Below are 17,454 nucleotides of genomic sequence, written 5' to 3' on the forward strand. Positions count from 1 at the left end.
GTTACACTATTTGATTAATGGATTCATAATCTTTTCAGCCACGTGTTTATTTTCATGTTTTGTTTACATAAATCTTCATTTAATACTAAAGCTGTCAGATAAATGAAGTAGAAGTAGAAGTATAAAGTAGCATACTCAAGTAAAGTACAAGTACCTCAAATGTGTACTTAAATGTACTTTGAGTAAATATATTTAGTTACTTTCCACCACTCCTGTTTGACCAGTTGTTCACCTCAAAATCATAAAAATACATAAAAATTATTAAAAGGAAAAACACCAACATAATCCACACAAAGCTGCATTCAGAGTAGTTTTAAAATGTTTAATTACACTTTAATTATTAAATACAACAACATTAATATTCTGGGACAATTATTTCTATAACTTCAGTTATTCAGCTGAACAAATTAAAAATCTGAAAATGAAAAAGCTGTTTTAAATAGAACATTTAAATGTTTATCTTCATAATCAGATTGTTACAGTTGATCAATAAATCCCTGAGTATTGATCATGATCATGAAGAGAGAGAGAGACCTGCTCTCTGAGTCCACATTAATACAACATTAATAAAGCATTAATAAAGCATTAATAAAACGTGTTCATGGTGATTTCTTTACATTTTGAGATGAGACCCGGCAGCAGTCGGTCTCGGTCGGGTATCGAACCGTCGACCGTGAGCGGAGAGCTCTTCTGCAGATCAGCGTGAACCAGTAAAGCTGCAGGGGCCACAGCAGAGCGGCCCCCAGGTTACACTGCCACGGGGCCTCCAGGGGCACCAAGTACACCGGGACGGACGCATACCTGGAGCACAGAGCAGGGGCCGTCAAAGCAACGACAACAACAACAACATCAAAACCAACAACAACGATGACAACAACAACAACAACACCAACAACACTCGTGAACTACAGGTCTTCTGTTACCTGCTGTAGGCGAAGTACAGGTAAGGGAAGAGCAACACCCGACAGGTGAAGAAGGTGAGGAGCAGGAGGACACCGTTGACTTTGTGCAGCAGAGTGTGCTGCTGCTCATACTGACCACAGAAGAAGGAGGAGGAGGAGGAGGAGGAGAAGGAGGAAGAGAAGAAGAAGGAGGAGGAGAAGGAGGAGAAAGAGAAGGAGGAGGAGAAGAAGGAGAAGAAGAAGAAGGAGAAGGAGAAGAAGTAGGAGAATAAGAAGGAGAAGAAGAAGAAGAAGAAGAAGAAGAAGGAGGAGGAGAAGAAGGAGAATAATAATAATAATAAGAAGAAGAATTTAACTTCATTAAACTTGAAATAATGAATTTATCATCACGTCGATCTGGAGTTTGAAAACACGTCGGCTCACCTGGATCAGGACTTTCCCCAGACAGACAAACGGCGTGCTGAGCTCAGCAAGAAACAACACGCCCTGAAAGAAATCACCTTTACCCTGCCTCCAATACTGACACACACACACACACACACGCGCGCACACACGCGCACACGCACACACACACACACACACACACACACACACACACACACACACATAAACAACATTACATTATAAGTAATTGGTGTGTGTTTGTATTAGACTGTATTAGAATTAGCCAGGTGTACCTAATAAACTGGATATTGCATATTTAATAATCTCTCATCATCATCCGCTTATCCAGGATCGGGTCTCGAGGGCAACAGCTCCAGCAGGGGACCCCAAAACTTCCCTTTCCCGAGCCACATCAGCCAGCTCTGACTGGGGGATCCCGAGGCGCTCCCAGGACCAGTTTGGAGATATAGTCCCTCCACCTGGTCCTGGGCCTCCCTCGGGGTCTCCTCCCAGCTGGTCGTGCCTGGAACACCTCCCTAGGGAGGCGCCCAGGTGGCATCCTCACCAGATGCCTGAACCACCTCGACTGGCTCCTTTCCACGCAAAGGAGCAGCGGCTCTACTCCGAGTCCCTCACGGATGACCGAACTTCTCACCCTATCTCTAAGGGAGATGCCAGCCACCCTCCTGAGGAAACCCATTTCTGCCGCTTGTACCCGCGATCTAATTCTTTGGGTCATGACCCAGTCCACATGACCATAGGTGAGGGTAGGAACCAAGATTGCCCGGTAGATAGAGAGCTTTGGCTCTCTTTTCGTCACAACGGTGCGGTAGAGCGACTACAATACCGCCCCAGCTGCTCCGATTCTCCGGCCAATCTCACGTTCCATTGTTCCCTCACTCGCGAACAAGACCCCGAGGTACTTGAACTCCTTCACTTGGGGTAAGGACTCATTCCCTACCCGGAGTGGGCAAACCACCGGTTTCCTGCTGAGAACCATGGCCTCAGATTTAGAGGTGCTGATCCTCATCCCAACCGCTTCACAATCGGCTGCGAACCGATCCAGTGAGTGTTGGAGGTCACAGCCCGATGAAGACATCAGGACCACACCATCTGCAAACAGCAGTGATGCAATCCTCAGCCCACCGAACTGTAAACACTCCTCCCCACGACTACGCCTCGATATCCTGTCCATGAATACCACAAACAGGATTGGTGACAAAGCGCAGCCCTGGCGGAGGCCAACCCTCACCAGAAACGAGTCCGACTTACTGCCGAGAACCCGGACACAGCTCTTGCTTTGGGCGTACAGGGATTGGATGGCCCCCAGAAGTGGCCCCCTCACCCCATACTCCCGCAGCACCTCCCACAGTATCTCCCGGGGGACCCGGTCAAAACCTTCTCCAGGTCCACAAAACACATGTAGACCGGATGGGCGTATTCCCAAGCCCCCTCCAGGATCCTTGCGAGAGTGAAGAGCTGGTCCATTGTTCCACGGCCAGGACGGAATCCGCATTGTTCTGCATTTAATAATAGTATTATTAAAAACAATAATAATGATAATAATATTAATAAACAGTGCAGCCTCTGGTGGACACTAACAGTACTACAGAGTGGGCTTCATAATTCATCTCTATACAGTAAAACAATATGCTGATGACTCCCCTCTGCTCAGAGGCTAACGCTAGCCGTGAAGCTAACCCCGGCTACTAGAGGAAAGGTGCCATAGTTACCAGTGAGACGGGGAAACAGAAGGCCACCACGAAGACGTGATGCAGCACCATGAGCTTCTCTCTGCGCAGGTAACTGCCCACCTTCCACCTGACTCCGCCCACCTCCTCGTGCCCTTTCACCTGCAGCCTGTGGCAGTAGCACAGGAACATGGCGTAGACGTCGTAGGCGAAGTAGGGCGTGGCAAACAGGATGTAGGTGTCCGTCAGCCAATGACTGAGCAGGAAACAAGATGGTTGACGTGTTCATTAACTTAAAGATTTAAATTCATAAATGTTTGTTTCCTGTTTGTTTGAACAGAGTTGTAACATTTAGACTTTGTTTCCATAATAAATCATTAAAGTTACTGTTACTGTTGATTCTGTCGCCCCCTGTGGACTAACGTGGTAGTGTTTCTGAGCGCCAGAGTCCCTTTAAAACCTCTCATTCTACTGCAGCAGGGTCCACTTGTGCTAATGAATGAATTACTCTATTAATGAATTCATCTATTAATGAATTAATTGCTAAAGTATCAGCTGACCTGAGAGGAGCTTTTTAAATGATCAGCTGATTTAAAATGGACTTAGTTTTATTTCAGATTCCCTCGTTAACGTTTCTTAAACATTGAGAGTTTTGTTGACTTCAATAAAAAGCAGCTTCTCTCTGAACAGCAGCTGCTTCCCAGAATGCATTGCTGCACGAGTCTGTGGCGTGATTTGATAAACAAATGCAGCTGAGACGAACCTCCACTTTGACTAGGAAATGAAGGAGCCGATAGAGGAAACGACCTCCCCCCTCCTCCTCCTCCTCCTCTTCATCGTTTAGTTTCCCATCATGCTCAGCGTGCAGGATTACAGATCTCTGTGAGCGTCTTAGAGACTGAAATAGCTCCGAGTGTTAATTAGCTTACAGACCGACTGGTTTTAATTGATACACACATTCATGAGGAGATTTTGTTTTTGTTTTAATACTGAGATTATCTTTAATTATGAGCCAACAACTCTCAGCTACATCAGTAATATCCCAGATGGTATTCAACTTTTTTATTATATTTTATTTTATTCTCTTTTTTGATTATTATTACTATTTAGTTTAATTTATTTCCTTACCAGTATTATTTATTTATTCATTGATTGAAGAATTATTATTAAGTCTCATACAAGAACACTCCAATATATTCAGTCCAGTTTTATTTAATATTATTATAGATATCAATATTAGTATTATTATATGAGTATGAATATATGACACACTTACTTTACTCTCACTAACAAAAACAACCAAAATTCTGAACCATATTAAAATCATAACATGTTTCATTCGTCTTATCTTAATCTCTGTATATTTAGTCACCTGTTTGTTTAACACAGTTTAAAAAGAAGAAAAGAATAAGATGTATTTTATTTAAACAATGCTCTGTAATGTCACATGTTGACTTCAGGGTGGCGTTACAGGAAACATCACTAAAGTCAGAGGGATTCATCCTCTGAGGACCACGAACATCGCAACACGTCAGCTTAATCCGTCCAATAGATGTTGAGTTATTTCAAAACCCACGTACACACACACACACACACACACACACACACACACACACACACACACACACACACACACACACACACTACTTTAAAACGACATTAACATCAAAGAGGTTTGGTTGTTTGCTTCTGAAGATGTAAATCAAACAAACAGGAAATAGAACGTTTGTTTTGGGACTATTTTCAGCGGCGGATGAATCCACGTTTGCTGCTCTAACGAGTATTTGTTTGTCAGAATAAACTACAGTGTGATGAAGATGAAGATGATGAAGATGAGTCTCACCTGTCCTCCACGACGTCTCTGCAGGACGAGACGATCAAACATCCGGCTGAAGACGCCATGACGGCCTGAACGGACGACACGAGACTGAGAGGAAGAAAGAATGTGTTTACATCTTCATCATCTTCATCATCTTCAGTATTTATACAGAGTGGTATTAGTACTTTTACTGTAACAGAGTATTTATACAGAGTGGTATTAGTACTTTTACTGTAACAGAGTATTTATACAGAGTGGTATTAGTACTTTTACTGTAACAGAGTATTTATACAAAGTGGTATTAGTACTTTTACTGTAACAGAGTATTTATACAGAGTGGTATTAGTACTTTTACTGTAACAGAGTATTTATACAGAGTGGTATTAGTACTTTTACTGCAGTAGAGGATATGAAACGTGTTTACAGACGTTTGCTGTTTAATTTAAATCTGAATCCAGAAATCAGATTTAATCAAAAACAAACAACTTTATTTATATTAAGTGAATGTGTGTGTGTGTGTGTGTGTGTGTGTGTGTGTGTATATGTTAATATATATGTGTGTGCGTGTGTTAATATGTGTGTGTGTGTGTGTGTGTGTGTGTGTGTGTGTTAATATATGTGTGTGTGTGTGTGTGTTAATATATGTGTGTGTGTGTGTGTGTGTGTGTGTGTTAATATGTGTGTGTGTGTGTGTGTGTGTGTGTGTGTGTGTGTGTTCCTACCGTGTGGACACGATGACAGCGTCCCCTTCGCTTCGTCCCATCAGGTGTTTCAGAGTCTGTTGTGACATCAGGAAGAGTCCGGGGAAGAAGACGGAGCCGGCAGCCACGAGGCCCCACATGGTCCTCTGAGAGAGAGTGTGTGTGTGTGTGGATATGTGTGTGTAGGTGAGTGTAGGTGTGTGTGTGTTAAATGAGCTCAGAGAGGAGGATCAGCTGGGAGGAGCTGCCACCTGTCAGAGGAGGAAGAGGAGGAGGAGGGACTCACTCTGTAGTACCGATTGGAGGTATTTGTACTTTACTTGAGTATTTGCATTTGATGCTACTTTGTACTTTATACTCCACTAATTTAATACATTTAGTTACTTAAATATATAATCACTTAATAAACAATATATATAAACAGAACTTCTCCAGTTGACATTAAGATCATTGGTTGTATTTAAATATGTACAATATATTTAATTTAAAGTTCTTTAGTTTATTTCTTTTATTATAATAAGTAAACAGACAGAAGTTCATGGTAATAAAGATCATTCTTTGTTTTAATAAAAAATATTTAGTTACAACTATTTAAAGGCTTCATGAACAGAAATAATAAAGTCATGAAGTGATAATTAATCATCTTTCAGATTATAACATCTCCGTTATTTCATTACATGATGAAAAACATCCTAAATTAAATGTTTTTAAAATAAATTAAAATTAATACAATAAAAAAATAAATAAAATAAAATGTTAAATTATTTAAAAATTCATTATAAGAAGTTTATGATGAAAAATTAAAACAGTTAAATTAAAGTGTTCTTGTAAACTGAGACACTACCAAATATATATATATATATATATATACATATATATATATATATACATGTATATATACATGTATATATACGTATATATATATAAAATAATATATATATATATATATATATATATATATATATATATATTGAACGCTATATTTTAACTATTTATTTTTTATTCATCAGTTTATGAAATAGCTTATTTTTCAGTTTATTTATCATTAAATATACATTATTATTATTATTATTTGCATTACTGTTTAATTATTAAAGAATTAGAAATATTTCATATTTTCCTTTGATCCATTAAACATTGATTACAGCTGAATCTGGATCAATAACGATCAATTAATGTTTTTAATAGAAATAATTCAACAGCTTGTTTTTAAACTCAAAGTTTAAATATTTTCTCCATAAACACAAATGTTTAGTTTTAATAAGCAGATTTATTGATCTGAACAAAGAAGAGAAGAAGTGACGTGTGAACATTATGAATATTATCCAGTGTCCATTTATTGATTTATCATTCACTACTTTAACTCTAAACATTGTTTTTTTTTAAGAAATTCAAGTATTTGTTGGGAACACAAGTCAAAAAAAACTAAACAAAAAACTTTTTTTTTGCTAAAACGAAGACAAAAACATCAGTTTCATATTAATAATAATAAAAACATCAAGTTTCTTTTCATAGAAGAAAAACGAGTCTAATCTCTAAACATGATCAGCCGTCTGTCTCTCTGTCCGTCTGTCTCTCCGTCTGCAGACAGACCCTCGATCAGCTGATCACGAGGTCATCTAGTGTAAAAGCTGTCCTCACCTGAAGGATTCTACTCAACAGAAAGAAAAAGTCCAAAAAAAGGGGAAAAGTTTGATTCATTGTTCCCTAAAAATCTATAAATCAATATGTTTTTATTATATTTAGTGTTTCCTTCAGAGCGGAAACAAAAACTGATGAAATGTTTTATTTAAAGTTTGTTTTATAAAGTGACTCAAACATTTTGTATGTTTTTGACTACTAAACATTTAACTCATCACAGACTTGTAGTTCTGTTGTCGGTTCTTTTTAAAGCAGAATATTAACGTTTAGTCTCAGTAGAACTTTAGTTCTGGTTCTTCAACAGTTTAGAGTTTAAGGAATAGAAGATGAATCATCATCAACGTTAATTCATTCAGCAGTTTGAGGAAACGAAGCGTTAATCTGAAGAAACAAACGATGACGAGTTCATTTAAAGGAGCGTCTCCGTTCCGATTGGCTCTGACGTCTCTGCAGAACTCCGCCCACTTTTGCCGTGTTTTTTTTTTTTTTAGGGAACAATCATCAAAAACGTTCTCCGTGACTCTAAATCTGATCACAACAAACAAAAAAACAAAACTTCTAATAAAAATCACTTCCTAAAATGAATTCAATAAAAAAAAGAAAAGAAATCATCAAAGTTTTCTTCTTCGTCAAAACCAATTGCACAGCATTCAAACCCACAATGCTCTCCAGGAGAATAAATATACACATGCAGATTTACAAGTCAGCCTCCGAGGTCTCAGGGGACTGGGAGGGACCCTCCAGGAGGGGGCCCCCCGGGGCCTTTCAGGAGGTCCAGAACATGGAGAAGAAGAAATGAAAACCAGGAGGTTCCTTCAGCTCTCAGGAGCTTCAAAACCAAACGAGACGAGAAAAAGTTCCTGAGATCCTTTAAAAAAAAAAAAAGGTTCCTGGAGGACTTCCTGCTGTCAGAGGGGCCCCGGCAGGAACCAGGACCCAGGAGACCCCCCACAGGAACCAGGACCCAGGAGACCCCCCACAGGAACCAGGACCCAGGAGACCCCAGTGATGGTTTCACATGTTTCACTGCGTTGAGCTGCTTTATGTTTGTTTGTGGTTTAGTGGTTGGAGCATCACTTCAACAGCTATTTATTAAACGACACTCCGACACAATAAAAGCTCAACAATAATCTAAAAGTGGAGACAAAAAATTGCCAATGATTTTATTCTTTAAAAAAAGTTATTCATTTCTTAAACTAATTTGGACTTCTTTCATTTTGTTATTTTCAAAATATTTTTCTTTTTTCTTATTTTTGGTTGACTTCTAATTTTTCTCTCCATTTTAAACAAATTGTTTTTTAAAAAGTCAGAGGGTCTTTGAACGCACCACCAACATGAAGAATATCTACTGGAGCTGAAACTATAATAATAATGATAATGATAATAAAGAGATCTGTTAGCTGACTGATCATCAGCTTCTCATCGTTATTTTAACGTTTAGCAGTCAAAGAGTGAAACGTGTGAAATCCTCTCGTTGAAGAATTCGTTTTCATTCTCGTCACATTTCCACTAAACTTCTTACAGTGTTGAATCTGATTATTAACTGATGATCCAGGATCAGTAAACCGGAGCGTCCTCATGTGGCTTTGTACAGTTCGTTAGTCCATCAACGGGACACCTGAGCCAGGAACTACAACAGGAAGTCCTAAAAACTACAAAATAAAAGGAAACAACAGACAGCAGCATTTGACCGACAATGTTCTTCGAGGGGGGGGGGGGGGGGGGGGGTGAGGTCAGAGAAGAAGAATCTGGAGGAATGATGTTTACGTCTCTTCTTCTCTTGTCTCTTGTTTCTCTCCGGAGGTTCGAGGTAACCGTGAAACAAAAAAGGGGGCGGAGCCACACACTCTTCAACAAACACTCAATAAATTAAGAAAAAAAAAAAGTAAAACAACATGGCTTCCTGTTTCTCGTCTGGGAGGAAAATAAAAACAAGTTGAAATGAGAAGAAGAAGACAGAACGAGGTTTTCTTTCCTTCTTGTAGTTTTTAACGGCGTGTTGACGACAGCGGAGATTAAGGAGCTGGGGCACCTGGGTAATATTCAAATATTCAAAAAAGTTGTATATTTACAAGAAAAAAAACTCTGAGATTAAAGTAGTAAATGTACGAGAAAAACATTAAAACAAATTAAAAAAAGAAACTCAAAATTAAAGAAAAATTATTTGCGAATTGTTTTTGTAAAATTGCAAGAAATTGTTTTTAGAAAAAAAAAATTACAAAAAAATATCAAATTTACAAAAAAAAAAAAAAAATGTACAGCCCTCCCCCAAAAGAAATTTAAGAAAAAAAACTAAAATATTGTCTGAGACTATAAAGAGGAGATTCATCCAACTTTTCAAAGTAAAGCGGTGGATTCTTTGATATTTTTAAAGGTTTTTTTTGTTTAATTTACCACTTAAATCTCAGAGATTTAGTTTTTCTCAAATGTACGACTTTAACCAAATTTGTTTTTAGATTTCTCTCAGAATTGTATCCCCACCTATAATCATTATTATTTTTAACCTAAGATGACCCGAATACGCCGTCGTACACCTTCCTCTCACAACTTTCAAAATAAAACACTTGACGTCAGACTTCCTGTTTCCTTCTTCAGGTGTTAAACACAACGCTGATCCAGGACCAGACAACAAGAAGCATCGACGGAATAACAACAAAGTCAACGGTTTGTGAGGAAACAGGGAGATGAACTGTGGTTAAAACCTGCTACATCAGTTAGATTGCATCATTAACTCGGCGGAAACACAGTTAGCGATGTGTTCAAATGCAGTTAAAAAAAAAAGGAGAAAACCTGTCGTGTTGCGTTTGGGATCCGGTTCGTGGTCGTTCTTTTTAACCGCCTGTTTAAATGAAACCATATTGCACACGGCTGGAATGACTTAAAAAAAAAAAAAATCAGCTAAACAAGCCTAGCAAACAATTAAAAGCATTATTTCTTAATGTCTCTACTAACAAATCTAGTACCGAGTTCCTTTTTTCTGGTTCCTCCTCGAGCGCTTCAGCAGCATTTATGTATTTATGTATTTTAATTCAGCACCGGAAAGAAACGCCGCGAGCGTGTCAGCTGTTTGGGTCGCTTAGAGAAGTTTAGAAGCGTAGTTTTCATGTTAGGATCAAACTAAACGAGGAGGAGGAGGAGGAGGAGCTCAGGTGAGGGTCGACTGGCTTCATCTCATCAGGTGAACAAAAAGAAGACAAAGAAAATAATAAAAAGGACCCAAACTCTTCGGTATTTTCACGGCCGATGAAAATCTTTTCTGGAAATCTTTGCCGTCGCTCCTCTCGAGGAAGAGGAGGAGGACCCTTCATCTCTCCTCCTTCCGAGACACCTTGGAGGAATGCCATGCAGTGGACCTGAGGACACAAGAACCATCAACCACCTGTCAGCTGGGCTTCAAAGGGTCTCTAGGTTGCAGTGACCCTAGTGGTCGTAAAGTGAACTGCAGTCTGTTTCATAAGTATATATATATATATATATATATATATATATATATATATATATATATATATATATATATATATATATATATATATATATATATATATATATATAGAGCCATGCCGCGTAGCTAAGCTAGCTGGCTAACCTTAGCTTACAGTTAGCTAGCCGTCTCTCGATCACACATCCTTGATTTGTACCATTAACCCATTTTGTCACAATAAATCCGTTTGTGGCTCACGTCAGCTGGTGGCGATAACGTTAGCGAGCTAGCTGTGACTTAGCGTCGCTCACCGTCTTTGGTACAAACAATAAACAACTCTGGCATATTTACATTATGTTGAGTGTCGATGGAGCTGCTACAGTGTTAGCTTAGCATAGCACTGAAGGAACCAGACTCAAATCGGCATGATTACGTAGTTATTTCTGCATTATTTATGTCCATTTATTGCAATTAAATCACAGTAAAATGTTTTATTCAGTGTTCATACAGCTTCATACAGCTGCACAGTGAATACAGCTCGTCTCTCTACTCACAATCTGAAGCTACATAAAGAGGTTCTATAACGTCCCGTTTACCTGATGAAGGTCTTGAACGCAGCACTCTGAGGGTTGATGCACAGCGGCACTCGTTTTCCCTGCTGGTGCTCCGTGATGAAGCGGTGGATCAACTCTGGCGGGACACATTAAAACGCACCGTCAGCCACGACCAACAAACGGAGGATCTGGTGCTACGTAGCAGTTTAGTTCTAACGGGAAGCGACGGCCCACCTTTGCCCTGCCACACGGACAGCAGGCTGTTCTCGTAGCTGTGGCTGAACGGGCGCTCGGCCACCGGCTCGAAGTCGCGGGTGTAGACGCGCCCGCTGGGCACCGAGTAGCAGCACTGACACATGCAGGTGTGGTAGCGCAGGCGGCCCTCGTCCAGGTACGGGTGGGAGAGGGCGTCGCTGCCGGAGATCCGCTTGGCCTGGAGGTCGACGAGACGAGGAGAGAGGAGAGGTCAGAACACGAAGACAGCAAGAAGAAGAAGAAGAAGAAAGATGTCTGTCGCCGCCTGAACTCACCGGGTCGAAGACCAGCATCCGACAGAGCAGGTGAACGGCCTCGTGAGTGGCTCCATCAGACAGCATGTAGAGCACCGACAGCGACGGCTGGAAGACGGGATGGAAAAACATGGTTCCTTCAAACAATCGGCAAAACTACACCGTCCATCACAGCCGGAAGCTGTAAAGACCGTAAGACGTTATCTCCTCAGAGGACCAGGTCCGTGGACCACGTACCGGTTTGTGCGGCCCCCTCAGGATGTGGGCTCTGGCTCCCTCGCAGGCCGACGACAGAGCCGACAGAGGAGGCGTCCCCAGCAGGTCTGTGATCAGGTCCAGCTGGAGGACAGGAAGTGAGTTAAAAGACGGAACCACATCAGAACCGGATGAATAAAGAGCAGGACTTAAATGGTAGAATAATAATAATAATATATATTTTTAAATAATTTTTAAAAAATCATTAAAATAATATTAAAAAGATAATAAATAAATGAATAAATAAAAAATAAATACCCTAAAATAATATTTTACAAATAAAAAATAAATTAACATGCGTGACCCTCACACAGTAAACCCTCGTCCTTGACTGAAAGGCGGGCGTGTCCTCTACCTGTGACCCTCACGCAGTAAACCCTCGTCCTTGACTGAAAGGTGGGCGTGTCCTCTACCTGTGACCCTCACACAGTAAACCCTCGTCCTTGACTGAAAGGTGGGCGTGTCCTCTCACCTGCTGAATGGGGCTCTGAGCCTGGAAGAGGATGCGTCGTCCCAGCAGCTCCGCGAAGATGCAGCCCACTGACCAGACGTCGATGGCCGAGCCGTAGTGCCGGCAGCCCATCAGCACCTCCGGGGCCCGGTAGTACTGAGTCACCACCTCCTGGGTCATGTGACGGGTCGGGTCGGGCTCCTCCACGCGGGCCAAGCCGAAGTCACAAATCTAGAAACGGAATCACGTTCAGGAAGTTACTTTTGAACATGAAGGACTTGGATACCAACAGGTTTCTGGATATGAACAAACATGTTTTAAAGAAGCCGTTTGGTGTTTTTAAGTGTTTACCTTGAGCAGACAGTTGCTGTTGACCAGCAGGTTTCCAGGTTTGATGTCTCGGTGCAGAATCCCAGCAGAGTGAAGGTACTTCAGACCTGAACCACAAAACCAGTCAGTTCATCCTCTGACTCCACACAAAGGGCATATACATAAATAAATATATATATATATATATATATATATACATAAATATATATATATATATATACATAAATATATATATATATATACACATAAATATATATATATACATATATATATATATATATATATATATATATATTGTTGATGCAGCCTGATCATTATCAACTTCAAACACAGTTAATACACCTGGAGAAAGAGAAGCTGATCCACAGAACGCTCACGCAGAAGCTGAATGTAGAACATGAATCTCTCGTAATGAGCATGAATACCTCGGAGGATCTGGTAGAGGAAGACCTTGATGTGGTCGGTGGTGAGCGGCTGAGGAGACACGATCACTTTGTGGAGGTCGCTCTGCATCAGCTCTGTGATCACGTAGCTGAGGACAAGATCAGGAAGATAACCACGTAGATATATATATATATAGATATCCACTGGTGACCAGTGACGAGCTGCATTTAGACCAGAGAGGCTAAATGAAGGGAATAAAAAGGAGGACATGACGGTTAGAGAGAAGAGAAACTGGGACAGAAGGTGAGAGGAAGTAAACGTGTGATTTATATGAAGGTGACGTTTAACCCTCGGAACTCCAGAACTACACCGTTTATCACAAATAGAAGCTGTAAAAACTGTCATGTCAGGTTTTCATCTTTCTGATGAAAATGAAGCTTTAAATTGTTATTTCATCTAAAACACTTTATTCTACATGTTGTCATTATAAATCTGTCCTCTAATAAAGAGTTCACTTTAACCAGATTGTGTTAAAAACATTAAATTATGAACTCAGTGAAACTATGAAGTCATGATTGATTCATCTGAGACCAACAGTCATGTGACCAGAAATCAGAGAAACTTTGACTGAACTTCAGGAAGTGAACACAGAGAGGAGAGGAGAAGAGAGGAGAGGAGAGGAGAGGAGGGGAGAAGAGAGGAGAGGTGAGGAGAGGAGAGGAGGGGAGAGGAGAAGAGAGGAGAGGTGAGGAACAATATATATATGTAGAGACTCCATTTTTATTCCAACATTGACATTTGTAGACATGTTGGATATTTAGATTATATTGTTTATTATTTTTTGAAAAATGAATTCAAGAAATTCAACTTCAAGAGAGAGAGAGAGAGAGAGAGAGAGAGAGAGAGAGAGAGGAGCAAAGAGAACGCTCTGAAACTGCTTTGTGTTCAGAAGGTGAATAATAAACGAGTGATTGTGACTTTTGATTGTTTTTGTTCACACATGAATAAAAAAGGATACATTTCCTCAAAGCAGTCGATCTGTGGAGGCTGCAGAATGTCCAGCGCCGACAGAACCTGCAGAGACAGAAAAACATTTAATCTCTCTTTGATCCCGATGACCTCAAACGCCTCGTCTCCTCCTCGTCTCCTCGTCCTCGTCTCCTCGTCCTTACGTTGTCGTGTTTGAAGAAGCAGAGCATCCTCAGCTCTCTGAAGACCCTCTTACAGGAGACCAGGTTCTGGAAGACGTTGGGCATCTTCTTCAGAGCCACTTTGCGACCGTCTCGTGGATCCGTGACGGACCTGAACGACGGTTCAGACACAAAAGTCAGAGTTTCAGTTTCAGTTACAAGAATTCATCTGCAACTGAAGTTGATCTGTAATCTTTTGAGGTGTTTGTTATGCGTTCATATCAAACATTTGCTGGTTCTTGTTTTAACACGCGAGGATCTGCTGCTTTTCTGTTTCATACGATAATTAACTGAATGTTTGGATCGTTGGTCGGATAAAAACGAGCCGTTTGAAGACATTTAATGTATTCATTGAGGAAATAAATCAAAATCTTTGCAGGTTTCTTTATCTTTTATCTGATTTACTGGATTCGTTTCATTTTTAAGTGTGAGTAACAGTTAACTAAACAGGATTAATAAAGAAAATAACTATCAATCTATCCCTCCATCTCTCTATCTATCCATACCTCCGTCTATCATCCCTCCATCCATCCTCTAGAGAAATGAAATGAAACGAGATTATGGAGATTATGTATTTCTTTGTAGTCAACATGAAGCTAAACAGCGGTTTGGTCCTGAATAGCGCTTCTTTACCAGACGACACCGAAGGCTCCGTATCCGATGGGCCGGTCGGGCTCCATCTCCGCGGGGCTCGGCACCTCGCTGGCCGGGTTGCTGTAGGGCTGCGGCACCGCCGCCCCTCCCCCGGTGCTCCCCCCCATAGCCGTGGGGTGGCGGGGCGTCCCGGCCGGGGCGGTGGGCCCGGTCAGGCACGGGGTGGCGCTGAGGCCCGTGGACGGAGCTCCACAGGAGGAGTTCACACAGAAATACTTGTGGCCCAGGTCGGAGCCCGGAAACAAGTCTCCACAGACGGTCTGACGGCCGGCGCCGTGAAATGCCATCACTCCTCTCACCAGAACCCCAGAAACGGTCCGCGATGTCTGCACCAAGCTGCTGGGCGGCTAGGAGGCGAGGAAACACGGATCCACACTCAGCATGATCCCTTAGATTCCTGAGGGGGAATACAGGAACACAAACCTGAGCTTCAGAGAGCTTTACTGTGAGAACTTCAGCAGAGAATTCATCTGAAATGATAATAAACTGAATAATTGGGAACATGTGACGGATATTAAATTGATGGCGACCATAAATTGTCACATTAGTAGATTGCAGCCCTACCATGCAGAAAATTAGGATTAATAATCTGATGGATCGATAAGAGAATTTATTTATTTAAGAGAATTCCAGTAGTTTAAAAGACAGACACACAGCACCAGAACTACTGAGATGATCCAATAGAGTGTGTGCTAATGGAGATAAAGCATATTTAAGGTCATTAAAAAGTAAAAACAGTGCAAAAAATAATTATTCAGAATTAATTAATAATATATATAAAAAAAAAATACAAATGCTAACAAAAGTTAAGTCCATCAAAAGGTGATTAAAAAGTTACAAAAAAACTGAGCAAAATAAATTATTACTGAATATAAAATAAAATACAAAGTAAATATATGACATAAACATAAATATAAATACATAAACATGTACACACTAAAACACACTAAAAGCCTAAAAACACGTTGATGTAATATCACAGTCACTGCTTCACACACTTTTAATGAGCTTAAGTCACCATTTTATTTGTCTTTGCTCTTACCTGGTTGATTAGTGAAGCTAATCGGTTAGCGTAGCTAGCAGGATCACAGCTAGCCGACGATAGTCCAAAATATTAAAGATAAATGAAATGTTCCACTCGATGATAACCTCAGACACACTAGCCGGAGAGTAGTCCGCATTTAACACACGCATGTGATTAAGCGTTATTGTTTTTATTAATGTTTTAAAATGACGGCTAAATTAAAAGATAAAACCCAGCTAGCTGCCGTGCTAACCAGCTGTTCGTGCTAACATGTCTATGACCCATATAACTAGCATTGGTTGGGAACAGTGACCTACATATTAAAAAGCATCTATTTTGATAATTTAATTAATACACGTATGAAGAAAAGCACGGTTAAATTAAAGAGGGCATGTGGCGCGGAAACTATTCTTTTTTAAAAGGCCGAAAAAACCCGAGTTATTTGCGGGTCTCGCGGAACTGCTAACTCCGGCTAGCCGACCAGCTAGCTAGCAGCTAGCAGCTAGCTCCGGACTGCTCGCTAGCTGGTCATCGCGTCGTGATATCCAACCGAACAAGCGTCCCATAAAGATGGTGGTTTGTTGTGAGTTCATGGATGAATATGTGTCTCATCCAGGAGGCCTTCTGGTGCTCTGCGGTATTATATATATATATAAATATATATATATATTTATATTTTAAAGATCTCCGGTCGCTTCCACACAGCGGCTAGCTGGTTAGCTAGTCCAGTAGGAGGAGCTGGTAGAGCCGGGTGGGGGAGGGGTTGATGCTGTAAACAATGCTAATACGTTAGCATCTTAGCATCGGGGCAGTGCTGGAGGAAGTATCCGGGTACTTTACTGGAGTACTAATACTACACTGTAAAAATACTCTGTTACTTGTAGAAGGCCTGCTTTCAAAACTGTTACTTTAGTACAAGTACAAATACTACACTGTTAAAATATTAGGTTACAAGTAAAAGTACTGCATTGAAAATGTTACTTTAGTAATAGTACTTGCGTTCATATTACACTGTAAAAATACTTGGATACAAGTAAATGTACATTTACATTAGTACAAGTACTAATACTACACTGTAAAAATACTCTGTTACTTGTAGAAGGCCTGCTTTCAAAACTGTTACTTTAGTACAAGTACAAATACTACACTGTTAAAATATTCGGTTACAAGTAAAAGTACTGCATTGAAACAGCTACTTTAGTAATAGTACTAGCGTTAATATTACACTGTAAAAAATACTACGTTACAAGTTAAAGTACTGCTTTGAAAATGTTTCTTTAGTAATAGTACTAGCATTAATATTACACTGTAAAAATACTTGGATACAAGTAAATGTACATTTACATTAGTACAAGTACTAATACTACACTGTAAAAACACTGCAGGTACTGAGTATGCTTGCATGTAGTTTTGTGTGGAAAAAAAATGTGAATTTGTAAAATATTTAAAGCCGTCAGACAAATGTACTGAAGTAGAAGTACAATGTAGCAGACTCAAGTAAAGTACCTCCAATGTGTAACTCAGTACAGCTCTTGAGTAAATGT

At 40.3% G+C, this 17,454-nt stretch overlaps 2 protein-coding genes across 2 annotated transcripts; both read right to left on the reverse strand.

Annotated features, from left to right (window-relative positions):
* Window positions 1–369: 369 nt before the first annotated feature.
* LOC137884071 (ceramide synthase-like) lies at window positions 370–5,637 on the reverse strand. The gene is made up of 6 exons (XM_068725751.1): window positions 5,519–5,637; window positions 4,821–4,904; window positions 3,020–3,233; window positions 1,326–1,421; window positions 924–1,033; window positions 370–801 (listed from the first exon to the last, which is right to left on the reverse strand). Exons 1-6 carry the CDS (start codon window positions 5,635–5,637, stop codon window positions 600–602), a joined length of 825 nt encoding a protein of 274 aa, XP_068581852.1. The 3' UTR covers window positions 370–599.
* A 1,110-nt stretch (window positions 5,638–6,747) lies between these two features.
* nlk1 (nemo-like kinase, type 1) lies at window positions 6,748–16,626 on the reverse strand. Its single transcript, XM_068725743.1, has 12 exons — window positions 15,929–16,626; window positions 14,866–15,283; window positions 14,215–14,344; window positions 14,061–14,116; window positions 13,084–13,190; window positions 12,680–12,765; window positions 12,350–12,559; window positions 11,860–11,961; window positions 11,644–11,730; window positions 11,348–11,546; window positions 11,156–11,249; window positions 6,748–10,491 (listed from the first exon to the last, which is right to left on the reverse strand). Exons 2-12 carry the CDS (start codon window positions 15,171–15,173, stop codon window positions 10,443–10,445), a joined length of 1,428 nt encoding a protein of 475 aa, XP_068581844.1. The 5' UTR covers window positions 15,174–15,283; window positions 15,929–16,626; the 3' UTR covers window positions 6,748–10,442.
* Between the last annotated feature and the right edge of the window lie 828 nt (window positions 16,627–17,454).

Source organism: Cebidichthys violaceus, unplaced genomic scaffold (assembly GCF_023349555.1).
Source record: "Cebidichthys violaceus isolate CVI_PGR_0920_01 unplaced genomic scaffold, fCebVio1.0.p SCAF_36, whole genome shotgun sequence".
NCBI classification, from domain to species: domain Eukaryota; kingdom Metazoa; phylum Chordata; class Actinopteri; order Perciformes; family Stichaeidae; genus Cebidichthys; species Cebidichthys violaceus.